Source organism: Carassius gibelio, chromosome A21 (assembly GCF_023724105.1).
Source record: "Carassius gibelio isolate Cgi1373 ecotype wild population from Czech Republic chromosome A21, carGib1.2-hapl.c, whole genome shotgun sequence".
In the NCBI taxonomy this organism is placed as follows: domain Eukaryota; kingdom Metazoa; phylum Chordata; class Actinopteri; order Cypriniformes; family Cyprinidae; genus Carassius; species Carassius gibelio.
Window position 1 is genome coordinate 21,456,706 of NC_068391.1, and position 27,765 is coordinate 21,484,470.

The 27,765-nt window shown below is 42.5% G+C and overlaps 1 protein-coding gene across 29 annotated transcripts in view; it reads right to left on the minus strand.

The window, feature by feature from the left end:
* Positions 1–27,765, minus strand: part of tmprss15 (transmembrane serine protease 15) — a 102,765-nt gene that overhangs the window by 66,296 nt on the left and 8,704 nt on the right. For 9 of the 29 annotated variants that reach the window (XM_052536283.1, XM_052536284.1, XM_052536282.1 and 6 more), the window contains 12 exons: positions 22,427–22,532; positions 21,925–22,072; positions 21,698–21,839; positions 21,519–21,608; positions 21,273–21,398; positions 17,784–17,924; positions 17,591–17,701; positions 17,381–17,513; positions 795–890; positions 663–712; positions 371–575; positions 106–287 (listed from right to left, as the gene is read on the minus strand). The exons of 10 other annotated variants lie outside the window; for them this stretch is intronic. In XM_052536283.1, coding sequence (XP_052392243.1) covers positions 106–287; positions 371–575; positions 663–712; positions 795–890; positions 17,381–17,513; positions 17,591–17,701; positions 17,784–17,924; positions 21,273–21,398; positions 21,519–21,608; positions 21,698–21,839; positions 21,925–22,072; positions 22,427–22,532 — 1,530 coding nt within the window. The remainder of the gene's footprint in view (positions 1–105; positions 288–370; positions 576–662; positions 713–794; positions 891–17,380; positions 17,514–17,590; positions 17,702–17,783; positions 17,925–21,272; positions 21,399–21,518; positions 21,609–21,697; positions 21,840–21,924; positions 22,073–22,426; positions 22,533–27,765) is intronic. 10 more of the 29 variants (XM_052536285.1, XM_052536310.1, XM_052536290.1 and 7 more) reach the window with 9 other exon arrangements.

Below are 27,765 nucleotides of genomic sequence, written 5' to 3' on the forward strand. Positions count from 1 at the left end.
TGTATTGTATTGGGAAAAAACAGACAAATTACATAAATGCACCTTGAACATGCACCATCGTAAAATGCAAGATTTGTGTAAACAAAAGAAGTTTTGCATGCATACCTGTAAAGTTGGCAGGCGTCTGTAAATGCATCAGAGCAAAGTCCGACTCCTTGGTTCTCCCATTATAGTGTTTATGCATGATCACCTGATCTATTGCGTGGACCTGTATGTTTGAGTCATCAGGGCCCATCCGAGAGTGAAGACCCAATTCCGCTGCCCAGTTTGACAGGTGCACGTTCTTTCTACAGGATCAAACTTTCTTTAGTTTCTTAGACTCACTGCATGCTCCTGTTTTTAAACTGACTACATAAAATTCAGTGCTTACCCATGAACACATTGTGCGGCTGTAATCAGCCATTCCCTGTCAATCAATGTTGCTCCGCACACGTAACCGCCCAACCAGCGCAGAGATACAATCCATGGCCACGCCCCTTTCTGAGCATCCTGCCCGCCCACGATTCTGCCCTCTTGCTTTCCTCCTGTCTCCACCTCAGTCTCTCTTTTTAAGGGCACTTTACGGGCGCCACATGCTGAAACAGTGTAAGCGACAAGACAGGTTGGGTTTCTCCTGATTTAATGGTGAGTTTGTGAAGTCGAGCTGCAGCTTTCAAACTTACGCTGATTGTTACAGTGCAGGGACACAATCTTCTCGCTGAGGCACGTGTCACTTTGAAAAGACACAACAGAATCAATTATGAGATTTTATAGGCTAATAAGAAATAAAAAGTAATGGTTATTTAAGTGATTACCTGGGTTTCAGATCCAGTGAGCCATTGGAATTCACACTCACAGTTGTAAAAGGAGCATCTGCATCCACAGCGCTGGGGAACCAAGCATCTCCTGACCTGCAGACAATAATATTCTGTGGATGCTTTGAAGTCTAGATTGAGATTGTATCTTTTTACTATAGCTTTTATCAATTTAAATAGAGGGTGATCAGGATTTATTTACATTTTTTGTTTGTGTGACTATGTAATGATGCTGGAAAGCACTTTGGTCAGTGGCAGTTGTTTTAAATGTGCTATAGAAATCAATTTTGTATTGCATTTAAGTTTAATCCTATAAAGCTACTGTATCATATTTCATACAAATTTCTCTAAAGTCTCTAAATTAAAAAGATCAAAATAAATGTTCAGAATCTACTACAAGTCCGTTTCTGCCACTGAATAAAAAAATTAAAAAGGCAATTGCAACTTTTTTTTCTCATAATTGAAAGTTCATAACTCACAATTCTGACAACTTTTCTCAGAAGTTTGAGACATATCTAAACTCAAAATTCTGAGTAGCAAAGGATAATGCTTTGGTTACTTAATGTAACCTCTGTTCCCTGAGAGAAGGGAACAAGCGTTACAGGTTCGTAGCCAGCCTATTGAAAGGGGAGGTTCTTTTTTTAAAAAAGTGGACCTTTTTGCAGTTTTTCTCCATCGTTTGTATTTAATTATGAGGTTCAAATACTGAAATATATTGCGTTTATTATTATAACCATGGCCATAGCCAGGCTTTTAAAATTAGTGAGGTCCAGGGAGTTTCTATAATAACCCCCTTATTATAGAATTGTGATATAATAACCCCTATAAATTCAACTAATTATATTTCTCTTAAACTTGAAAAGAGACAGAAATGTAGATGTTTTTGGAGGGATGCTCTTTTTAAATCATGCCCTGTTTATTGCATCAAAGTTTGTTAACATACATATTACCCACCAAACGTGTTTTTTGCATAGTCAAGATTACAAAAGACAATTCTTAACTAAGTTCCAGTGGCACAGAAGATAAACTGTGTGTCATTGATGTGATCAACACGGGTTCAAATCTATTTTCAATGTAAATGAAGTAAATAATCAAAAAGTTAAGGGAGGGAGGGTGTTGGGAGTGTAGGGAGGGTTTTATTGTCCCAATAAGGTGACATCCATTCAATTACACTCAATAAGTTATTATTGCATTCTGTTTTATAATGTACTCCAATACTGAGGTGCAGATAATTGCCACTATTTGAAGTAAGTAGCCTAGTAGTATAAACAGCAGAAAATCCTGCTATTTGAATAGAGTATACATAGAATCTATTGATATTTGCTCTTAGTGTAAATAACCGCTCACTTTTTTGATAACTCCCAGACTAATGCAGGGCAAAGGAATGTTGCCAGATTTTCTATTAAAATAAACAAAAACCTATAAATAAATAAAATGGACTGAAATTATTTAAGATATTTTGGAAATTATAAAGTTATCGCTGACCCTAAACCTCAACTCCCTACTTTATTAACTTTCAAAAGTGTTAAATTAAGTGGAAAAACAAGTTTAAAAAAACCCTTATAATAGCTGGATCTGGCAACATAGATGTTGCGTCTCTCACTCTCAACTCTCTGAAGACTCGTTCACTTCAGAAGCGTCTCGCAGCGATTATTTCATACCACGGACGCTAAACATTATGAATTATACATGCAGACATTCATATGAGGAGTTTAGCAGAAAATTAGTCAATCAGAGAACAATTTTTTTTCCGAACATGAACAATTTACCGAGGTCCGGACCTCGGTGACCTCATAGCTGGCTACGGCCATGATTATAACAACAACTGTATTTAATAATATACTGAAAAATATAATAAATATGTAATATAGAAGGCATACAGATAATTAGCTAATTGGCTAGATAATTGGCTTTCTAGCCAACTAACGTGCTACATATATGGTATTTAAATGGCTTTCCTGAGGTAAATGTTGTGACATAATTGTTCTCCAGCAGTTTTATTGACCTCTTTGGGCATTGGAACAAACTGATTGATCGATATGAGGAGGAATATATTGGTGTATATTTACTATTAGCTAGAGATGATCCTGCCACTATAAGGATCTGTCACGTCACATTTACAAGCGGCAAAACTTATTACTTGAATTTTCTAATAAAATTGACAGAATCTGAGAGCTTAGATTATTTTTTATAACATAAGTAACCTGCTCTGTCTTGTCTGTCGATTTCCGGGTCCTCTATGCTTTGCGATTTTACTGTGCGTGAGAAAATTGATGTGTGGCATAAGAGGCAAGCATCGCAAATTAATTAATCATTCCAAATAATTTAAGTTACCTCAAGCGGTCTGCTTCAAAGTTCTCAGAGGAATAAGACGCGCACAGAAGGAGAAGCATTTCCATTGGCTCCAGTCTGCCGGTATTGGCCAATGAAAAAAGTTGATATTGCACAGCCAATATCGCTGAATTTCCTACTATGTTTTATTTTTATAATTACACTACGCTTATATGCTACGCTATTGTATTGTAGACTATTGAGTGGAAAAAATGGAGAAATCCTTTGAATAATAATAATAAAAAAATTCTCAGAATGCTCCACGTGAAACTTTGGCGTTCCGCCCTTTTCCTATCGTGTCTAATGATTTTGGTTAATATGCACGAGGGAGAGAGAGAGAGAGAGAGAGAGCAAGACAGCGCTCGTGTAGTTTGAAGACTGTGAGTGCAGCCGGGGCTCTCTCTCGTACGCGCCCTGTCATTCTACATCACTCACCGATCAAATAAGGCTTTGACAGTGGCAAAAAAAAAAAAAGATAAATGCAGAAAAACCTGGATTGACCTGAATTGGTTATATACTGTTGGACAGAATGTTGATCCGGCCATCGCATATATTCAGCGCACATAAGGTAAACATTTTGCAAACGTTTTTTAGAGAAATAAAAACAGGTCGAAGAATCGATGCGCATATTTTAGGGCGTTGTCCCAGCCCTAGTTATGTCACTTGCCGCACTACAAGCTGCATGAATCGATGATTGTCAAGGGTTATGTATGGGAAAACTTTTTTTTTTTCCTTTCTGCTGAAGCCTGATTTGTTTAAGTTTGCGTAGCTGCATATACCAATGGCGCTTCAGCCTGCCAAAAGGGGCAAGGGCAGCCGCCATATAAGTCGGTCCATAGCACCATTCATCAGATCATTCCTCTGAAGTGACGATCATCGATTCATGCAGCTTGTAGTGCAGCAAGTGACATAACGCCTGTTCCCTTATCTCAGGTAACCAAGGTTAAAGGTGCCATATGCAAAAATTGAGGTAAAAATATCTATAACATTACCTACACGCATCAAAAGAATGAGAAGAAATAAGGGCGATGATGTCATAAAAAAATTTCAAGTTATAGTGCTGCAGAGATATCAACCTTAATTAGCATTAGCATTACTAGCCCCGGCCCGACAGGTGTCGTAATACCAGTTTCGGCCATGGGAGGCGGTATGCGGGCAACATAACCACCAGCCAACCTGCAATACACGAATAACTCGCACGGCTTGTGGGCGTGTACTTTAACCTGATGTCAATCGTTTGGAAAGTACAGCCCCCTACTTCATTTCAGTTCAGGGAAGAGAGAGAAATGATGTCTCAAGCCCTTGGCAAGAGACCCCTACCACCACCACCCACTACAGGGAAACAACCGCACTCGGAATCACAAATCAAATCCGATAAGAAAAGGAGCCGAATCAGAGTAAACATCGGCACTGCTTTCAATCGCTGGAGACAACTGATGGACCATAAAGAAATGAGGCTCGAGTCCGAACTTGCATTATTTCTAACAGTAAGTTAGATGCTGTTAGTATTTCGCTAGAAGCTTGTTTTATATGTTTGTGTATTTGTTTTCGGGAAGTGATAACATAGCAATATATCGAAGGCTGTTCGATAAACGTGCTAATGTTAGCGATGGCTAACCGTAGCTGCATTTGATAATTAGTTAGCTATAACTTACTGTACCCATTTTATTATATCATAACTAACCTGTTCTGTCTAGTATGTTGGTCTCCGTGTCCTCTTTGCTTCGTGGTTTTTCTGTGCGTGAAAAAATTGATGTGTGGCGTGAAAGCGTGTGAAAAGAGTCAATTGCGTGTGTCTCACGGTGAATGCTTGAGAGTTGGCACATCAGTTCCCAAGCAGAATAAAGGACAGGTTGATTATTGCTGTTTAGCGTTTGTATTGATCTATTATGTGTCCCTGTTTGCGTACAGGGACATAAAAAATAAATTAAAAGTGATACGTGGACCAAGGTGTCTGAGATTGTTCATTTTAAGTAAATGATCCTAATATTTTGTCCACAACAATATTTAATGAGGTTAACTTATTACTCTTTGTGGTTAGTCTTGTTTGCTTTGCGGCTGCTTTAAATACAAAATAAGCATTCGATCTACGTCAGAGCGTCTGAGCGTCTGAGCGCTCACAAATCTTTCTGCAGCGTCGTGAGCAGAGCGGCAAGAGCAATTTTTGACGCTCTAGACGCCGGCGGTGTGAACGCACAGTTAGGCTTCGGCTATGGCTGTAGTGTTGTTGTGAAGGTAGGGGCGGAGCATAGAGACTATGCCGTTTCTCGTTTGTTACTCTAGAGTAGACCAATTCACTTTATTAAGGCATACTGCCCCCATCTGTTATGGAATGTGGAGTATGACTTGATTTTTTTTGCCAAACATTACAGATGGCACCTTTAAGTTAAATAACCGAAGCGTCCATTTAGAATGTTCACTTTCATTATGTATTGAAACGAATCCAATCACGCTGCACTACGAGCAACAATTACAGGCTGTTCTGCGAGCCTAGTGTTAGAACACTAATAAGGGCCCTAAGGGACTTAGGCATTATCTCGCCTCAAACTTAGCCGAGGGCATGAGAAACCACTACCCACATGGGAGGTTTAAACAGATAGAATCTATGCCTGCAGGGTGGGGATGTCTAAGTTATAGAATATGGCAAAAGTGGATGGCAACAACCAGCTGGTGGCCACACAGATCTCACTGATAGATATGCCACTGGTCCACGCCCATGAGGAGGCCATTCCCCAAGGGAGTGTGCTCTCAACACCAATAGGGCATTCCAGTCCTTCTGGTGCGTAAGCCAGAGCTATTGCATCAACAATCCAGCGAGCAAACAAACAGACTGCCTAAAGCATTTAAAACGTTACACTTATGCTCTCAGAGCCCTAACAAGGCATTTGGACCCTGGTCACCGTCTGCAGCGGGGAGTGCCAATAAGGATATTACTTGCGCTGTAAAGGGAGTAGAAGGATTTTAGGAACATAACCATGTCTCGGTTTCAAACTGACTTTGCAGTCATTGAGCCCAAACTCAAGACATGAGGCGCAGACCGACAGTGTTTCTAAGTCACCAACATGCTAAACCGACGCCAAAGCAAGGAGAAGGGCCATATTAAGTGATAAGGGCCGCAAGTCAGCCAAACTGAGTGGCTCAAATGGGGGCCTTTCTAGGGCCCCTGGGATCTTGGATAATTCCCAACATGGCACAGTCCGAGGGCGGGGAGGATTCAGTCAACTGGAGACCTGTGGATTGTATTTCTGTTGTGTGAGTACCAGAGTGAAGAGTCTTTTTTTGTTTGTTTCTAGTCTAGTCCAAGTCTTGTTAAGTTATTTGTCTATTCCCTAGTTGTTGTTTTCCCCCTCGTGGGTTTTGTTTTCCCCTTTTGTCATTAATAAACCTTGTGTGCAGAGCATTCTGTCTGCGCCTGAGTTCATCCCCGCACCTTCGTGACAAAAAGTGTCTAGTGCGCATAGAGGAGAATTTATTTGTAAAAAATTGGATTGGATTGTTTAAGACAATTTTTTTCTGTGATGTGGAAAGGTGTGGGGGTGGGGAGGTGAGGTGGTCCATGTTTCAGGAGGTAGGGGGTTTGTGTGGGATTCAGAGGAGGGTGGGATGGTTTGATTTCAGGGCTCTTCTGTTGAGCAGTCTGGCGGAGTGGGCTCTGATGCTCCGGTACTGTGTTCCTGATGGTAGGAGCTGGAAGAGACTGTGGAAGGGATGGGTGGAGTCCTTCACGATACTGTTAGCTTTGCTGGAGCATCGTGTGAAGAAAATATCCAGGATGGAGGGGAGAGGGGCACTGATTATCTTTGCAGCTGTATTCAATGTCTGCTGGAGAGTCTTGCGTTCTGCTGCACTACAGTTCCCGTACCAGACAGTGATGCAGCTGGTCAGCACACTCTCTACGGTTCCTCTGTAAGAAGTGGTCAGGATGGCCCAGGAATTTAGTGCTGCTGACTCTCTCCACAGTCCAGCTGTTGATGACCAGTGGGATGCAGTCAACGGAGTTTCTCCTGAAGTGCATCACAACCACCTTTGTCTTCTCCACATTGAGGGACAGGTTGTTAGTGCCACACTATTCAACCAGCTGTGCCACTTCCTCTCTGTAGTGCATTTCATCACTGTTGCTGATGAGACCTACCACAGTTGTGTCATCTGCAAACTTGATGATGTGGTTGGAGCTGAACTTGGCAGTGCAGTCGTGGGTCAGCAGCGTGAAGAGCAGCTGTGCTCAGTGTGGTAATGCTCGAGGTGTTGTGGCTGACACGGACTGACAGAGGTCTCCTATTTAGAAAGTCCAGGAGCAATTACAGAGGTAATTGTTAAGGCCCAGCAAGTTTAGTTTCTTAAAGAGCTGTTGAGGGAATATTGTGTTGAATGCTGACCTGAAGTCAATGAACAGCATTCTAACATAGGAGTCTTTATTTTCTAGGTGGGTAAGAGCCAGGTGGAGGGTGGAGGGAATTGCATCATCTGTAGATCGGTTTGGACGATATGTAAAGTGTATTGGGGAGGCTGGTTTTGTTGTTGTGCATGACTAACCTCTCAAAGCACTTCATTATGATTGGGGTCAGTGCTATGGGAAGGGAGTCATCTAAACAGGACACAGGCTCCACAGCTGTGGGCGGGGATGCCAAATCATGCCTTTTGCCTGTGAGAGAAAGTCCCTCCTCAAAGGGATGGGCCACGGGCCATTGTCACCAGCTGCATCATCTCTTGAAACCAAGCCTGGTTCCTCCAGAGCAGAGCTACTAAGAAGACCTCTGGAACAGTCAGTGCTTGCACCCCCTGTCATAGAACAATAGCTTCGTTGTCCGGGACAGAGGATAGAACAACGACTCTTAAGTGAGGTGGTCTGCAAGCAAACTGCAGCAAGTAGCCTCGTTGAATTGTTTCCAAAACCCATCTCAAGATTCCCAAAATGTCTGCCCAGTCCATATAATGGAAGGCGAGAGGTTTTATTTTCTCGAACGTGAGCTCGCCTTGAAAAAATGGGGAATCTACGTTCTTATAAGTGATTGAGAAAGAATGAGGAATTTTGCTATTTAAAGTATGTGGGTCTGCTATCACAGCAGTAAAATATTCACTGCACCTGCAGGACATGACCCGCCGAAAAGTCTCTCAGAGGTGTTCGAAGATGTGATGAGTAAAGTCAAGCTGTTTTGGAGGGCATTCTGGCTGAGGCGAGAATGGGGCCCCTCCTTTTCCTCTCTTGTGCCTCAGGACAGCTTCGGCAGCTCAGGATCCAGCAGAACTCGTGGGCGGGGACCTTGATGCTTCAGGAAGGGGAAGCGTTTCGCCGGCCTGGATTGCGGTTTCAGCCCAGGCTCCATCTTCCACTGATACTGGTGCTGCGCTGTCTTTGCAGGCTGAGCAGCGGGGCTCTTCTACCCATGTAGCGTATCAGACCCGACCCAGACAAATTAAAGATTCGATCAGGAGCATTGAAACATGAGGAGCCGAATTCCTCAGAAAGGCAACAGGATGTTATAAATCAATTCCTAGTGCCACAAGTCAGAAGCAAGTCCACTAACCAACCAACTCTTTCACAGAACAGCTTTCAACATTAATACCATTAGAACAATTATTGACAATTTTAATTCGGAAAAGAGATGGTCAAAGAGATGCACAACCTGATCACCCATGAGAGTAAACAAGATCATTGGATTGACTTCCCCCCACCTAGGAGAACCAGACTGAAATTCCTAAGGGGACCTTTTAACCTCTGGTCTCCACAGAACATCCTTATGTCAGAGAATGGCACAGGAACTGTCTTTTATAAATATAGATGCACCAAAATGAACTCAAAATGACTTATAAATGAATATCAGTCCATTGATTAACTCCATATTCATTTATGTGTAACCCACACATTTGACTATCATGTTTCAAATCACTTATTGTGTCTTTTTAATAACTATTGAATAGCTTAAGGAATCATATTCATGTTTAGTATGTATGTGTTCCAGTCTTGTTGCTTGAAACATCTCTGACCATCAGTTATTTGTCAAATGTATCATATTCTTGTTATAGGAATCATGTACAAAATAATACCCTGCAAGAGTGGGAAAATTTGGACCATGTGCTTGATTAGATAACATATGATTTATGATCCCCCGAGCAAAGACAATATCTAATTCAAGTCAAATATCTAAGTCAAGATAACATAGGTATAGGTGTGGCCAAAAGGACAGTTTAACCCTCTGGAGTCATTTAATGCATATAAGCATTATGAGGCATTTTCTCCTGATAACTTGTGAATGTGAATGTGTGAGTGTGTGTGCTTATGTGTTAGATTTGTTTATATGTCTTAGATTTATCTTTATTGTTTTTAAGTATTTTTTGTTTTGTGTTTACAAGTTAATGTCTTAAACTTCCAATCTTGTTACTGTGCTAATTGATAATTGGCTGACTCAGTGATCAGCCGTGAAACAGTGATTCTGTTCAAATTCCCTTTAAAATCTTAAATGATTCCCTTTGAGCTAAATTGACCGGTTTCCCTTACAGTGCAGCTGAATAGCCCCGCTAAACTGGCGAGTCGAGGAAGGCCATTTTCTCAGCATCCCTGATCTCTGTCAGCGAGGCATGGTCTTGCCAATTGCTTGTGCTTTGGCCTTTGTAGAATGCAGAGCGAGATCTGTTGCTGTGCGCATCTACTTAAAGGCATCCTGGTGCTCTTGGCCAGACTCATCCATACAACTGAGAAGTTTGGCTTGAAACACTTGAAGGATTGCCATTGTGTGCAATGCCGAGGCGGCCAGTACGGCTGCTGTGTAAGCCCTGTTGACCATGGCCAATGTGGCCTATTAAGCCAAGGGCAGATGCTGGGCATAGAGGTGATGTGATTGCTGCCTCCAGGGGGGGACTTTTGTCAGTTGTCAGTGCTGTCAACGGTGGTGAGAGCTGCTGCAATAGGAGGCTCGCCATGTCTTGGTAAGCATGTCATGGATGGCTGGCAAGATCGGGGCTAGGCGCTGGCGGGAAGACTTCTGGCGGGTCTCTGGCAGGAACCATTCGTCCAATAGGCCATTGGCGGGCTCATCTGGAGCTGACCACTCGAGGCCCAGATCCTCCACGGCCTATAATATAGGTTATATAGACAATTGGACGAGCTTTTGGGGCAGACCTGACCTGTTTAAAAGAGATGGTCTTCATCCCTCCTGGGGTGGCGCCACTCGCAGTTTTCCACAAGTTCATCAAACAACCGCAGTAAGAATATTTCATCAAGCACGGTGAGTAATGGCTTCTCCTACAATTGTTATTTGCACCTCTTGCCACATGTACAGTTTATCTATCTCTGTCGCTGATGAGGGATTCACATGTGATAAATGCAGGGAAACAGTTAGGCTGACAGAGAAGATTTCAGAATTAGAGACACGCATCCAAACTTTAATTGAGGACAGTAAGAATGTTAGGGCTCTAGATATGGCTTTGGATGCGTCTAGCTCAGGGATTCCTGTACATTGTCCGGTTCCAGCAGAGCCCCTGCAGCAGGGCAACTGGGTAACGGTGAGGCAGCGTAGTCGTGGGTCAAAACACCGCTCTTCTGTTCCGATCAAAACATTAAACAGGTTCTCCCCACTCAGTGATGCACCCACTGAGAAACCTGATGAAAGTGCTCTAGTTATTGGCGATTCTATTGTACGGAACGTGAATATAGAGACACCAGCCACCATAGTCAAATGTTTACCGGGAGCCAGAGCGCCTGACATCTTGGCAAATTTAAAAGTGCTGGCTAATGCTAAACGTAAATACAGTAAGATTGTTATTCATGCCGGCGCTAATGATGTTCGACTTCGCCAGTCGGAGATCACTAAAAATAACTTTAAAGAGGTGTGTGAACTTGCAAGCACGATGTCAGACACTGTAATATGCTCTGGTCCCCTCCCTGCTTACCGTGGTGATGAGATGCATAGCAGATTGTCATCACTCAATGGCTGGATGTCTAAGTGGTGCCCACAGAATAATATAGGTTATATAGACAATTGGATGAGCTTTTGGGGCAGACCTGACCTGTTTAAAAGAGATGGTCTTCATCCCTCCTGGGGTGGCGCCACTCTTCTGTCTAGAAATATGGCAAATAGTCTTAGTGTTTATACTTGACTAACTGGGGCCCAGGTCAGGAAGCAGACAGACTGGCTAAACCGACCGTCTGCTAGCTGCATCCCGTCACAGAGGTCAGTTAATTCTCAGCACATAGAGACTCTTTCACCTAGATATCACACTATAGAGACTGTGTCTGTTCCACGAACTAGAAAATACAAAAAACGTCCAAACCAAGTTAAGGTTAACAATTTAATTGAGGTTCAACAAATAAAAAACAAATGCAATATGGATAAACAAATGATAAAGATTGGCTTATTGAATATCAGATCCATTTCTACGAAAACACTTTTTGTAAATAATATGATAACTGATCATAATATAGATGTGCTCTGCTTGACAGAAACCTGGCTAAAACCTGATGAATACATTATGTTAAATGAGTCCACCCCCCAAGATTATTGTTATAAACACGAGCCGCGTCTAAAAGGCAAAGGGGGAGGTGTTGCTTCAATTTATAATAACGTTTTCAGGATTTCTCAGAGGGCAGGCTTCAAGTATAACTCGTTTGAAGTAATGGTGCTTCATATAACATTATCCAGAGAAACCAATGTTAATGATAAATCCCCTGTTATGTTTGTACTGGCTACTGTATACAGGCCACCAGGGCACCATACAGACTTTATTAAAGAGTTTGGTGATTTTACATCCGAGTTAGTTCTGGCTGCAGATAAAGTCTTAATAGTTGGTGATTTTAATATCCATGTCGATAATGAAAAAGATGTATTGGGATCAGCATTTATAGACATTCTGAACTCTATTGGTGTTAGACAACACGTTTCAGGACCTACTCATTGTCGAAATCATACTCTAGATTTAATACTGTCACATGGAATTGATGTTGATAGTGTTGAAATTATTCAGCCAAGTGATGATATCTCAGATCATTATTTAGTTCTGTGTAAACTTCATATAGCCAAAATTGTAAATTCTACTTCTTGTTACAAGTATCGAAGAACCATCACTTCTACCACAAAAGACAGCTTTTTAAGTTATCTTCCTGATGTATCCGAATTCCTTAGCATATCCAAAACCTCAGAACAACTTGATGATGTAACAGAAACTATGGACTCTCTCTTTTCTAGCACTTTAAATACAGTTGCTCCTTTACGCTTAAGAAAGGTTAAGGAAAACAGTTTGACACCATGGTATAATGAGCATACTCGCACCCTAAAGAGAGCAGCCCGAAAAATGGAGCGCAGCTGGAGGAAAACAAAACTAGAGGTATTTCGTATTGCTTGGCGGGAAAGTAGCATATCCTACCGAAAAGCATTAAAAACTGCTAGATCTGATTACTTTTCTTCTCTTTTAGAAGAAAACAAACATAACCCCAGGTATTTATTCAATACAGTGGCTAAATTAACGAAAAATAAAGCCTCAACAAGTGTTGACATTTCCCAACACCACAGCAGTAATGACTTTATGAACTACTTTACTTCTAAAATCGATACTATTAGAGATAAAATTGCAACCATTCAGCCGTCAGCTACAGTTTCGCATCAGACAGTGCACTATAGACCCCCTGAGGAACAGTTCCACTCATTCTCTACTATAGGAGAGGAAGAATTGTATAAACTTGTTAAATCATCTAAACTTACAACATGTATGTTAGACCCTATACCATCTAAGCTCTTAAAAGAGGTGCTTCCAGAAGTCATAGGTCCTCTTCTGACTATTATTAATTCCTCATTGTTATTAGGACATGTCCCCAAAACCTTCAAACTGGCTGTTATTAAGCCTCTCATAAAAAAGCCACAACTTGACCCCAGAGAACTAGTTAATTATAGACCAATCTCGAATCTCCCTTTTCTGTCCAAGATACTAGAAAAGGTGGTATCCTCACAATTATATTCCTTCTTAGAGAAAAATGGTATATGTGAGGATTTCCAGTCAGGATTTAGACCGTATCATAGTACTGAAACTGCTCTCCTTAGAGTTACAAATGATCTGCTCTTATCATCTGATCGTGGGTGTATCTCTCTATTAGTTTAATTGGATCTTAGTGCTGCGTTTGACACAATTGACCACAACATTCTTTTGCATAGACTTGAACACTTTGTTGGCATCAGTGGAAGTGCATTAGCATGGTTTAAATCGTACTTATATGACCGCCATCAGTTCGTAGCAGTGAATGAAGATGTATCATATCGATCACAAGTGCAGTATGGAGTACCTCAAGGCTCAGTTCTAGGGCCGCTACTCTTCACGCTTTATATGTTACCCTTGGGAGATATCATCAGGAAACATGGTGTTAGCTTTCACTGTTATGCTGATGATACGCAGCTCTATATTTCCTCGCAGCCCGGTGAAACACACCAATTTGAAAAACTAATGGAATGCATAGTCGATATAAAAAATTGGATGACGAGTAATTTCTTACTGCTAAATTCAGAAAAAACAGAGGTGTTAATCATAGGGCCTAAAAACTCTACTTGTAATAACCTAGAACACTGTCTAAGACTTGATGGTTGCTCTGTCAATTCTTCGTCATCAGTTAGGAACCTAGGTGTGCTACTTGATCGCAATCTTTCCTTAGAAAGCCACGTTTCTAGCATTTGTAAAACTGCATTTTTCCATCTCAAAAATATATCTAAATTACGGCCTATGCTCTCAATGTCAAATGCAGAAATGTTAATCCATGCATTTATGACTTCAAGGTTAGACTACTGTAATGCTTTATTGGGTGGTTGTTCTGCACGCTTGGTAAACAAACTACAGCTAGTCCAAAATGCAGCAGCAAGAGTTCTTACTAGAACCAGGAAGTATGACCATATTAGCCCGGTCCTGTCCACACTGCACTGGCTCCCTATCAAACATCGTATAGATTTTAAAATATTGCTTATTACTTATAAAGCCCTGAATGGTTTAGCACCTCAGTATTTGAATGAGCTCCTTTTACATTATACTCCTCTACGTCCGCTACGTTCTCAAAACTCAGGCAATTTCATAATACCTAGAATATCAAAATCAACTGCGGGCGGCAGATCCTTTTCCTATTTGGCGCCTAAACTCTGGAATAACCTACCTAACATTGTTCGGGAGGCAGACACACTCTTGCAGTTTAAATCTAGATTAAAGACCCATCTCTTTAACCTGGCATACACATAACATACTAATATGCTTTTAATATCCAAATCCGTTAAAGGATTTTTAGGCTGCATTAATTAGGTAAACTGGAACCGGAACACTTCACATAACACCGTACTTTCTACATCATTAGAAGAATGGCATCTACGCTAATATTTGTCTGTTTCTCTCTTGTTCCGAGGTCACCGTGGCCACCAGATCCAGTCTGTGTCCAGATCAGAGGGTCACTGCAGTCACCCGGATCCAGTACGTATCCAGACCAGATGGTGGATCAGCACCTAGAAAGGACCTCTACTGACCTGAAAGACAGCGGAGACCAGGACAACTAGAGCCCCAGATACAGATCCCCTGTAAAGACCTTGTCTCAGAGGAGCACCAGGACAAGACCACAGGAAACAGATGATTCTTCTGCACAATCTGACTTTGCTGCAGTCTGGAATTGAACTACTGGTTTCGTCTGGTCAGAGGAGAACTGACCCCAACTGAGCCTGGTTTCTCCCAAGGTTTTTTTCTCCATTCTGTCACCGATAGAGTTTCGGTTCCTTGCCGCTGTCGCCTCTGGCTTGCTTAGTTGGGGTCACTTCATCTACAGCGATATCGTTGACTTGATTGCAAATTAAAACAGACACTATTTCAACTGAACAGAGATGACATAACTGAATTCAATGATGAACTGCCTTTAACTATCATTTTGCATTATTGAGACACTGTTTTCCAAATGAATGTTGTTCAGTGCTTTGGCGCAATGTATTTTGTTTAAAGCACTATATAAATAAAGGTGATTGATTGATTGATTGATTAACACTGGCATTAGAGGGAGGAAAAAGATGGGAGGGCCTAGCGGAAGGGGATTGCCTTGATGGAACAAGAAAATGGAACTCAGAAAAAGAGCACAAGCCCTCAGCGAGCGTACCCTCTGTGTGGGCGCGACCGAGGTAGGCGGTGCACTCGCTGTGCCCGTCTTAATCGTGCAAGAGTCCACTGCACGAACCACACTGTCGCCTTGACATTTGAAGCAACACTTGCTGAAATTTGCCGTAGAAAATTTGCTCTATGCTCTGGATGCCGGATGCCTGCAATAATAATTACATAGCTGTTTTTGGCTTCTTCCATGGCGGTGAGCAGAGCTGGAGTTTCTTCACAGCTTTTAGCTTGCAGAAGAGTCAGCGAAGAGATGATCTTCGTCGCTGAAGGAGAATAATCTGATGAATGCTGGCCCTGCCCCTTTTGGTGGGCTGAAGCGCCATTGGTTTGTGCAGCTACACAAATGTGAACAAATCATGTTTTCCAATACATAATGAGAGTAAACATTCAAAAGGTATATAATATTTTCTTACAATTGCAAGTTTAAATCTTGCAATTCAGAGTTTTTTTTTAGATGACTGAGGTGGCCTTGAGCAAGGCACCGAACCCCCAACTGCTTCCTGGGTGCCACAGCATAAATGGCCTCCCACTGCTCCAGGTGTGTGTTCACTGCTGTGTATGTTTTCATGGTGTGTGTGTGTGTGCACTTTGGATGGGTTAAAAGCAAACCATGAATTCGGAGTATGGTTCACCATACTTGGCTGTATGTCACGTCACTTTTTCACTAAAAATCACTTTTCACTTTTTCTGTGAAAGCTTTAATGATTTTTGTATATTAAATGTAGGAAATAATTTAACAATCATATTTATAGCATTATAGTATGTAAACACCTGCTGTACTGTTAGAAAGATATCACTTAAACAGTTATGCTCAGTTTGAGCAATTTTTATAATAATAACTGAGCTGTTTTTTCCAAGTATGAAATCCATATTCTCACTTTTTTAGACTATATTTATACACATAATAAATGCCTGATGCATCAAATATGATATTTAACAAAAACACATACAAATAATTATGTTGTCTAAAGGTTCAATATGTAAGAGATAAAGTACATCCAGCCAAATATTGATTGAGTTGAAATATTTGAACGCAAAGTTTCCGTGAAGACAGCAGTTGCAAGCAAGCAGCAAATTCAAACCAAGCTGACATTTAAGGGAAATGGTGCAGTCAAACTATTTATTACACAATATTTCCTGATCAACGGGTCGTGATCAGCCGGCAGCCATATCACCCTGGAGCCCAAGACTGGTTGGCTACTGAAGCTAAGCAGGGCTGAGCCTGGTCAGTACCTGGATGGGAGACCTCTTGGGAAAACGAGGTTGCTGCTGGAAGAGGTGCTAGTGAGGCCAGCAGGGGGCGCTCACCCTGTGGTCTGTGTGGGTCCTAGTGCCCCAGTGTAGTGATGGGGACACTATACTGTCAACAAGCACCGTCCTTCGGATGAGACGTTAAACCAAGGTCCTGACTCTCTGTGGTCAGGATGTCTTTCAAAAAGAGTAGAGGTGTGACCTCTGCATCCTGGCCAAATTCACCCATCGACCTCTGGCCATCATGGCCTCCTAATAATCCCCATATCTGCTGATTGGCTTCATCACTCTGTCTCCTCTCCACCAGTAAGCTGGTGTGTGGTGGGTGTTCTGGCGCACTATGGCTGCCGTCGCATCATCCAGGTGGATGCTGCACACTGGTGGTGGATGAGGAGATACCCCCTGACAATGTAAGCGCTTTGAGTGCCTAGAAAAGCGCTATATAAATGTAAGGAATTAAGATTATTTCACCACAAAATAATTAAGGCAATAAAATAATTAAGACATTATCTTATAATCTATTAAAGCATATACAACAGTCATAGCAAAAAGGCAGCAGCTGCATTTGTATGAAACAAGAGCGAATCTGCGATACCAGGATGACATAATTAAACAATTGTACACCATTTTGAATCAAGTTTTAATATTTTGTTAGCTAAACAAACACGAAGCTTCCATCAAGAAAAATATAGTTCAAGCAAAAGTACAGTGTCTACTGCTGTTACCCGGATGAGCCTGTGTTATTAGCTTTTACCGGTTGTTATCCAGGGATAACATACCTCAGAATGTAATGACTGACCAAGTAATAGCCGTGTAATATTTAATAATAATTTCACATGTCAGGCTTTGCAGTCATCTTATGTTAATTTTCCTGCTGTATTCAATGGTTAGGTGTTTACCTGTAGCCCAGGTATCGGCAGAAGAAGTGTGAGAGCTGAGAGCTCCAGTCTTGAGCACACACTGTGTAAAGATGATTCTGGACCTGAAGTCTCAGTCGTTCAGATGCAGTGATGTTATCTTTGATTATATGCACTGAAAGACAGCAGAGCCTGTGGTCACAAGCATGAACGGCTTGATTGGATCTGTTATGGTTCAGATTGTTGGCTCACCACAGTCAGCTTCATCAGAGCCATCAGCACAGTCTTCTGCTCCATCACACACACCTGAGCTGGACACACACATTCCTGTGCCACACTGAAACTGACCGCTGGGACACGGATCTGCATAGTGACCACAGCTTTACGTCATTTCTTAAGCCATCTCTCCATGTGATTATGCTCATATAGTACACAGAAAATAAACCTGGCTGCCCGAGGTTAAAGCCTGTGCTGAAGTTGGCGAGAAAGCCTCTGTCATTGCCTGACACATCCGTGTAAAGCCTGACTGTCATCTGAGAGCTTGTGGAAAACAGATCCGGGAAGGAACGATCCCCAGTTAAGACACCTTCGATGACCAAAACACACATTACTCAGGAACTGAGCATTATTTAAAAATATAATGTGAAATGTTATTTGTATATAACCTATCAGAGGTCAATGAAATATTACAATTATTATTAAAATATCAGAATATCAAACTGTTTTTAAAGAAACTAATACTTTTATACATCAAGCCTGCATTTAATTTATCAGAATAATTTATAATGCAAAAGATTTCTGATTCAAATAAATGCTGTTCTTTTTAACTTTCTATTCATCTGTGAATCAACATTGATAATAATCAGAAATGTTTTTTGAGCAGTAAATCAGCATATTAGAATGATTTCTAAAGATCACATGAAGACTGGAGGAATTATGCTGAAAATACAGCGGAGCATCACAGAAATACATTACACTTTAACACATTTAGAAAACAGCTGTTTTACATTATAATAATATTTCACAGTTTTTACTGTATTTTTGATCAAATAAATGCAGTCTTGAGCAGAAGACACACACACACACACATACACTCACCTAAAGGATTATTAGGAACACCTGTTCAATTTCTCATTAATGCAATTATCTAATCAACCAATCACATGGAAGTTGCTTCAGTGCATTTAGGGGTGTGGTCTTGGTCATGACAATCTCCTGAACTCCAAACTGAATGTCAGAATGGGAAAGAAAGGTGATTTAAGCAATTTTGAGCATGGCATGGTTGTTGGTGCCAGACGGGCCGGTCTGAGCATTTCACAATCTGCTCAGTTACTGGGATTCCAACACACAACCATTTCTAGGGTTTACAAAGAATGGTGTGAAAAACATCCAGTATGCGGCAGTCCTGTGTGCAAAAATGCCTTGTTGATGCTAGAGGTCAGAAGAGAATGGGCCGACTGAAATAACCACTCATTACAACCGAGATCTGGTGACTGAGGGGGCCATTTCAGTACAGTGAACTCATGGTCACGTTCAAGAAACCAATTTGAAATGATTCAAGCTTTGTGACATGGTGCATTTTCCTGCTGGATGTAGCCATCAGAGGATGGGTACATGGTGGTCACAAAGGGAAGGACATGGTCAGAAACAATGCTCAGGTAGGACCGTGGCATTTAAACGATGCCCAGTTGGCACTAAGGGGCCTAAAGTGTGCCAAGAAAACATCTCTCACACCATTACACCACCACCACCAGCCTGCACAGTGGTAACAAGGCATGATGGATCCATGTTCTCATTCTGTTTACGCCAAATTCTGACTCTACCATCTGAATGTCTCAACAGAAATGGAGACTCATAAGACCAGGCAACATTTTTCCAGTCTTCAACTTACCAATTTTGGTGAGCTCATGCAAATTGTAGCCTCTTTTTCCTATTTGTAGTGGAGATGAGTGGTACCCGGTGGGGTCTTCTGCTGTTGTAGCCCATCCGCCTCAAGGTTGTGCGTGTTGTGGCTTCACAAATGCTTTGCTGCATACCTCGGTTGTAAGTAGTGGTTATTTCAGTCAAAGCTTTCAGTCCATGCTCAAAATTGTTTAAATCACCTTTCTTTCCCATTCTGACATTCAGTTTGGAGTTCAGGAGATTGTCATGACCAAGACCACACCCCTAAATGCATTGAAGCAACTGCCATGTGATTGGTTGATTAGATAATTGCATTAATGAGAAATTGAACAGGTGTTCCTAATAATCCTTAAGGAGAGTGTATGTATATATATATATATATATATATATATATATACACACAGGGAGTGCAGAATTATTAGGCAAGTTGTATTTTTGAGGAATAATTTTGTTCTCAATGATTCCAAAAATTCATTAATATCAAAGCTGAATATTTTTGGAAGTAGTTTTTAGTTTGCTTTTTAGTTGTAGCTATTTTAGGAGGATATCTGTGTGTGCAGGTGACTATTACTGTGCATAATTATTAGGCAACTTAACAAAAAACAAATATATACCCATTTCAATTATTTATTTTCAGCAGTGAAACCAATATAACATCTCAACATTCACAAATATACATTTCTGACATTCAAAAACAAAACAAAAACAAATCAGTGACCAATATAGCCACCTTTCTTTGCAAGGACACTCAAAAGCCTGCCATCCATGGATTCTGTCAGTGTTTTGATCTGTTCACCATCAACATTGCGTGCATCAGCAACCACAGCCTCCCAGACACTGTTCAGAGAGGTGTACTGTTTTCCCTCCTTGTAAATCTCACATTTCATGATGGACCACAGGTTCAGGTTGGATGCGTGTGATGGAGCATTGTCCTGCATGAAAATCATGTTTTTCTTGAAGGATGCAGACTTCTTCCTGTACCACTGCTTGAAGAATGTGTCTTCCAGAAACTGGCAGTAGGACTGGGAGTTGAGCTTGACTCCATCCTCAACCCGAAAAGGCCCCACAAGCTCATCTTTGATGATAGCAGCCCAAACCAGTACTCAACCTCCACCTTGCTGTCGGACTGGAGCTCTCCTTTACCGATCCAGCCACGGGCCCATCAAGACTCACTCTCATTTCATCAGTCCATAAAACCTTAGAAAAATCAGTCTTGAGATATTTCTTTGCCCATTCTTGACGTTTCAGCATGTGTGTCTTGTTCAGTGGTGGTCGTTTTTCAGCCTTTCTTACCTTGGCCATGTCTCTGAGTATTGCACACCTTGTGCTTTTGGGCACTCCAGTGATGTTGCAGCTCTGAAATATGGCAAAACTGGTGGCAAGTGGCATCTTGGCAGCTGTACGCTTGACTTTTCTCAGTTCACGTGCAGTTATTTTGCGCCTTGGTTTTTCCACACGCTTCTTGCGACCCTGTTGGCTATTTTGAATGAAACGCTTGATTGTTCGATGATCACGCTTCAGAAGCTTGGCAATTTTAAGAGTGCTGCATCCCTCTGCAAGATATCTCACTATTTTTGACTTTTCGGAGCCTGTCAAGTCCTTCTTTTTACCCATTTTACCAAAGGAAAGGAAGTTGCCTAATAATTATGCACACCTGATATAGGGTGTTGATGTCATTAAACCACACCCCTTCTCATTACTGAGATGCACATCACCTAATATGCTTAATTGGTAGTAGGCTTTCAAGCCTATACAGCTTGGAGTAAGACAACATGCATAAAGAGGATGATGTGGTCAAAATACTCATTTGCCTAATAATTCTGCACACAGTGTTTATATATATAGATAGATAGATAGATAGATAGATAGATAGATAGAGAGAGAGAGAGAGAGAGAGAGAGACCGAGAGTTTTTCTTAAAACACTTATCCCTCCATTATCTATGATATTAATGCGTGCCTAAATAAATAAGAATAAATAAAATAAATAAATAAATAAATAAATAAATAATTTGTAAATATATGCAACATCACCTATCAACTCTGAGTTGGCTGTCACTCCATCTCGGATTTCCAAAACATCATAAGCCATCTGTAAAGCAAAGTCTTGAAAATGCAGTTGGATATTCTGTCCTTCCTTAGCATGTAAAGTCCACATACCTAAACAAGATCATGACCAAAACTTATACACCGAAACAGATAGGAGTGCAATCTTCCATAAATTGTTCTGCATTCTTACTGATTATGGCTAAAAGTGAATGTATTCTCTCAAGGACTCACATGAAGCTTTGTGTCCATAGCCGTTGGGGTAGTTTGGAGAGCTGAATGTTGAGTTGGATTCATACAGGTCAAAGGGTCCCCCACAGTCCTCTATGATAAATCATTTAAACTCGTTACATAAATGCAACTCCTTTAATAAACATGGCATATGAGTGACTGCAGCAGGTATAATGGCTCACGTGGTATGTAAGGAGGAGTGGTGGGAGTAGGGACTGGGGTCGGTTCCGGAGGGGCCACTCCACAAGAACCAGACACAATGCTGATGTCATCCAGGGCGATGTCGTTCCGAAATCCATCCCTCTTCTTTACTTCAAACACCACCTAAAGACAAACCACACAGCCATCTGATTACTTTTTTAATCTTCTTACATTATGAAGTTTAATCCTGGTTTGTTCATGAACTGACCACAGCCTCAGCATCTATGTTTAGCGTGGCTTGAGCGTAATTCCAGCTGTCACCATAGTTCCCTTCTTTCTGGAAGAGGTCGGTGATGGATGAGCCTTTCTGTGCCGTGACCGTCAGACGCCAAACCTCCACGCCAAACATATGATACCTCAAAGAGCACAGGGACAGTCAGAAATGCTTACAGCTGAGCATTTTTTCAATAAGGGATTTTACTACTGAAATGAGAGCTGTTTGTAATATTTTCAGACTACTGCGTGATTTTACAATTAAAAATATATATATTTTACATAAATTTATATTACAGTAATTAGTCTTACGGGGTCAAAAAAGCATGTTTTCTCCAATATACTCATTTATATTATATGCAAGTATAGTTTAAAATGCACACATACTTGACTAATTATAGCATTGTATCCTCTTAATTCAGCTTAAGTCATTTTCATAGGATGTGCACAAATAAGTTAAATATTTCCAAATGTTACCGCGGGGAGAAAAAACTAACCAGAACTGCAGACACACTGATTCCTTTGTTGGAGTCAGAGGAAGACTGTAGATACGGAAACTTTTCTGCCAACTTCCAGGGGTCATAGGGGTCACAATGTAGGTCCCTGTCCGATAAAAATCGAAGCTTGTTTACAGTACATCTGGTATACAAATTTGAGCAATAATAAATCTAAGTATAAATATACATAAAATACATTAAACATTTTAAGATGATTTTAAGTCAAAATGGCTGAAAAATCAGCAATTAGTGATATGAATTTAATATTTTAACATTTTTTTTTACCAAAAGGTGGTGCTGTTGTCAAATGTATGTGTTGTGTCCAGTGTGAGGTGACAATAGCAGTTTTTCCACTGTTGGTCCAGTGTGAGCCAGTGCTTTAAACAGGCCGGGGAGGGCTAATAGCCTCAAACCTGTAGCACCGAGGCCAAAATAAAGTTGCGTTTCAACCGTCGTGCCAGAAGCTCCACTGCTCTTCACTAAAACACCCTCTTTACACATCTCTCAGGAACAAAGTCACGCAACCCCATCATTTCAACAACAAAGAGAAGTTATCAAAAAACTAAGTAAGGGATCATGTAAATCCAGCCAGTTGTTCTCGCAGAATTAACCCTGACAGGGTGATCAGGACCCCAACGCGAAGCGGAGAGTTGTTGTATCAGCCTGAAGAAATCTTACCAGTTTGTTAATTCTCTTATAATCCATTACATCCTACAACAAAACACAAAGCTTCCATCAAGAAAAAAAAATTGTTCAAACAAGAGTACAGCGTCGACTGCTGTTACCCGGATGAGCCTGTGTTATAAGCTTTTACTGGTTGTTATCCAGGGATAACATACCTTGGAATGTCACAACTGACCAATCAGAATCAAGTATTCCACAGAGCCATGTAATAAGAAGGATTAAGTCACTGGAACTAGCCCGATCACAAAATGAACTTGATAAAAGTGACCATTTGTTTGCACGCTTTGTTAAATATTTAAATCCCAAAGCATCTATGTTTTACTTTAATAAGTTTTACACTGATCATAATGAATTCATTTATCAGGATTGAAAAGCCTACTTTTATTCAGTCAAGTCTGTGTCTGTTTATTTGCTGATTCACATTTAGAAATAACATCTCGATTACGTATGTAACCCTCATTCCCTGAAGGAGGGAACGGAGACATTATGTCAGAAAGAGACTGACAAATGGGATCTCGCCCGAGAGCCCAATAACCTTCACGTGGTACAAAACGAGCCATTGATACACAAAGTACCTTGGTCTGCGGAATTTGCATTGCGAGCTCCATCCCGCAAAGCGGGTATATAAGGAGCAGTGTGAGCAACGGTCATTCAAGTCTTCGCAGAGGAGCCGAGCCAGTGACCCTGCCGTTCAGCGGAACAGCGATGTGCCAAGGGGACATAACGTCCCTCCTTCAGGGAACGAGGGTTACATACGTAAATCGAGACATTCCCTTTCAGTCGTTCATGTTCTGCTTATGTCAGAAAGAGACTGACGAATAAGGTCCCCTACAAAATGCCACATGGCTATCTTCCAGTAACAGGTGTGAGTGATAGCACCCTGTCGTGAGGCCAACACAAGTTAAGGCCTATACCTTACAAAGAACACACTGGGTAGCATACTCCAGCTGGACATATGCGATCAGTCTGCCTGCTCATAGGAGGACTTACAGAAGGCAGGTATACACCAAGGTGGTGATACACATGAACTCTGAGGTACCCAGCCTGTACACCATTTTGCATCAGCACCCAGAAGGAAGCTACACTCCTAGTTGAGTGAGCTCTCTCCCCTAGGGGGGCATGGCAGGACTTGAGGCTGATAAGCCAGTACAATAGCATCCACTATCCAAAAGGATAACCTCTGCTTGGAGGCTTCCTTTCCCTTCTGCTGGCCTACATAACAGACAAAGAGCTTGTCTGAGGTCCTAAGGCACTGAGTTCTGTTCACGTAGGTTGCGGAGCACATGTACTGGACAGAGCAGTGCCAGGGCTGGGTCTGCCTCCTCCGGTGGCCAACCAAGAGACGAAGAGGTTCCACTTCAAAGCATAGGCGTGTCTGGTGGACATGGCTCTAGCTAAAGTGATGGTAGCTACCACCTGTGGTGGAAAGGTACCTAAACCTTCTGTGACCCATCCAGAACCCACACATGTAGGTTCCACAGATCGGGAAATGTGTGCCAGTGGGTGCCCATCTCTGAGAAAGAAGGTTCTTCCTCAGAGGAATTGGCCAGGGAGGTGCTGTCGCGAGGAGTACAAGTTCGGGGAACCAGGTCAGGCCGGGCCAAAAAGGCGCAACCATGAGGACCTGCTCCTCAACCTCCCTGATCTTGCACAACGTCTGTGCAAGAAGGCTCGCTGGGGGAAACGCATATTAGCACAGGCCCAGCGGCCAGCTGTGTGACAGGGCGTCCGTGCCAAGAGTGCCCTCGGTCAGGGAATAAAACAACTGGCAGTGTGAATTTTCTGGAGAGGCAAACAGGTCTACCTGAGCATCTCCGAAGTGTTCTCAAAGCTGAACCGACTGGGGGTGGAGTCTCCATTCGCCGGGGCGAGACTGCTGCCGTGAGAGCTCGTCGGCTGCACGATTAAGCCTGCACGGAATGTGAATGGCACGAAGCAACCTTAGATGCTTCTGACTCCACAAGAGGAGATGGCAAGCGAGTTGCGACATGTGGCGTAGACCACAGACCAGAACGTGCTTGTCCTTCAGCAGGGCCCTGAAGCGGTGCAGAGCAAGCCATACTGCTTGCAACTCGAGGCCATTGACATGCCACTAAAGTCGGGGTCACGTCCTGGAGCCTGACGCAGCATGCCCGTTGCACATGTCACCCCAGCCCATGGCAGAGGCATCTGTTGACACAACAACATTTCTGTACACTGGTTCTAGGGGCATGCCAGAAATGGGACTCGGTCGTGAAGCCAGTGCTGAACTGGTCTCATATGGAGTAGCCCAAGTGGAATGACTGCTGCCGTGGATGCCATATGCCCCAGGAGCCTCTGAAACAGTTTCATCGGAACCTCTCTCTTGCCCCCGAATTGTCTCGGGCAATTCAGCAGTAACTGCACGCTCGTTTGTTAGCCGCGCGAACATGGCGACAGAGTCTATTTCCATCATGAGAAAAGAGATCCTCTGCACAGGGGAGAGCTTGCTCTTTACCCAGTTGACCTGAAGACCCAGTCGGCCGAGGTGCCTGAGCACCAGATCCCTGTGCTCACACAACCGCTCTCGAGAGTGAGCTAGAATCAGCCAGTCATTGAGGTAGTTGAGGATACGGACACCTTGTTCCCTGAGAGGAGCCAGGGTGACCTTCGACCTTTGTAAAGACATGAGGAGACGGGGCCAACCCGAATGGGAGAACCTTGTACTGAAATGCCTGTCCCTCGAAAGCAAACCTAAGAAACGGTCTGTGTCGAGGTCGATCGATGCAAACCAATCCATCGGACGAATGCATTCGAAAATGCGCTTGAGCGTTAGCATCCTGAATGGGAGTCAAGGCATGCAAGTCCAGGATTTGTGGTAACCCGCCTGTCTTCTTGGGTACTATGAAGTAAGGGCTGTAATAGCTGGACTTCATGTCGGACCAGCTATATCGCGCCTTTTGCAAGCAGGGTCGCGACCTCCGCGCGCATGACAGGGGCATCTTTGCCCACCATCGTCACACGGACACCCCGAAACCTGGGGGGACACCAGGTGAACTGATTCACGTAGCCGAGCCTGAGCATCCAATGAGCCAGCGGGAAGGCATGGGAAGCTCTAGCCAGGCTCCCAGAAACCAAACCAGAGGGGTCAAGGGGACTACAGGTACCCACGGTGGGGCAGCGTGGTGGGGCAGACAGCCCCGGCATGGGAGGCATGGCATCCCTTAGTGGGGACGGAGTCCGGGCCTCTGACTCCAAGTAGCAAAGAGGGCATGAGATGGCGAAGCATTCTCGAGCCGGCTTTGATGGAAACTGGCAAGGGGAGAGGGAAACGAGAGCGGCGAGGAAGCACGTCGCCAACTGACGTTCGTGGTCTCTCCGGAACCGGAGGTTGAGGAAACAGCTCTTTTAGAGAAGGTTTGGGTACAGTGGCGGAACAAAATGGAAACGAGAACAAAAGGAGTGGTCCTGCTGCCATCTCCTGACGAGCTGACATCTTCAACTCTGGGTTGCCTGTCTCAGGAACGCCGCTTGGCCTGGTATTTGGCAGGTCTAGGGGCAGAGAAGGGTTGCGCTGCCCGTCTACGGCCATCTCCTAGCTGCGGCCGGGGTGAAGGCTGCTGCTGTGGCCGAGCGGAAGTGGATCCGGCTCCGAAGCAAAAGCTTGAATGCGAGTTGCTCGCACTGCTCCTTATATACCTGCTCTGTGGGGTGGAGCTTGCGATGCAAATTCCGCAGACCAAGGTACTTTGTGTACCATTGGTTTGTTTTGTACCACTCGAAGGTGATTGGGCTTTGGCCGAGATCCCATTCATCAGTCTCTTTCAGACGTAACGTAGAACGTGACCGACTGAAAGGGAATGATAATTCCCGCACTCCGTACTTCACAATGATAATTTAAAATTTTATACATTTTATAAAAAGTTTATAAAAGCTAAAAAATATATATATTTTTTTTATGGCATAGGCTACGCGGAGCTAAACTCTCAAGACAAGACTTATGACGGATAAAATATGTTACTAAATAAATACGATTGCGGTCAAGAATAAGAAGCTGACATCTGATTTCATCAAGTGGTCATATTCACCATGTTTACTATGGTAATGTTAATGCCTAGCGTGCATAGTCTTTTTCATCAATTATAAATATTTCTGCCTTGTTTGGTGATTATAATCCACATAGGATCAAATTATTTCAAGCACTCGCTGCTGACTGAAAGTTAGTTTTGAGCTCAACTAATTTAAAAAAGTTTTTAATGCTGGTGTTATAGCTGCGAGCTTTATGAAATGATCTGTGGTGCTGATGCTCTCCATGCCCAGGGAAACTCAGCCTTTGTTCATAACCACTCCTCTAGCCTCAGCTGGTCCGCTTTGGCCCAAGGTAAAAAAACCAAGGCCAAAAAACCCTGGCCCAGAGGAAGCACCGACAAGGCATGATCAAGTCCCGGACATGTCAGTGGAAAAAGTGAAGACCCTGGCACACACTAGCATGCCCGCTTTTGGCCCGACAGTGGAAACACAGCTAACGGCACACATAAAGTTTGGTGTCAAAGCATTGACAAGATGCATTTTGAAATCATGCCAGCAAATTTGTTTTTACGGTAAACGAAAATGTATTCATCTATCGACACAAAATCAATAACATGAGCCTTTTTTTATAATTTTGTTATAATGTTTACCACAATTTTCTGAGTACA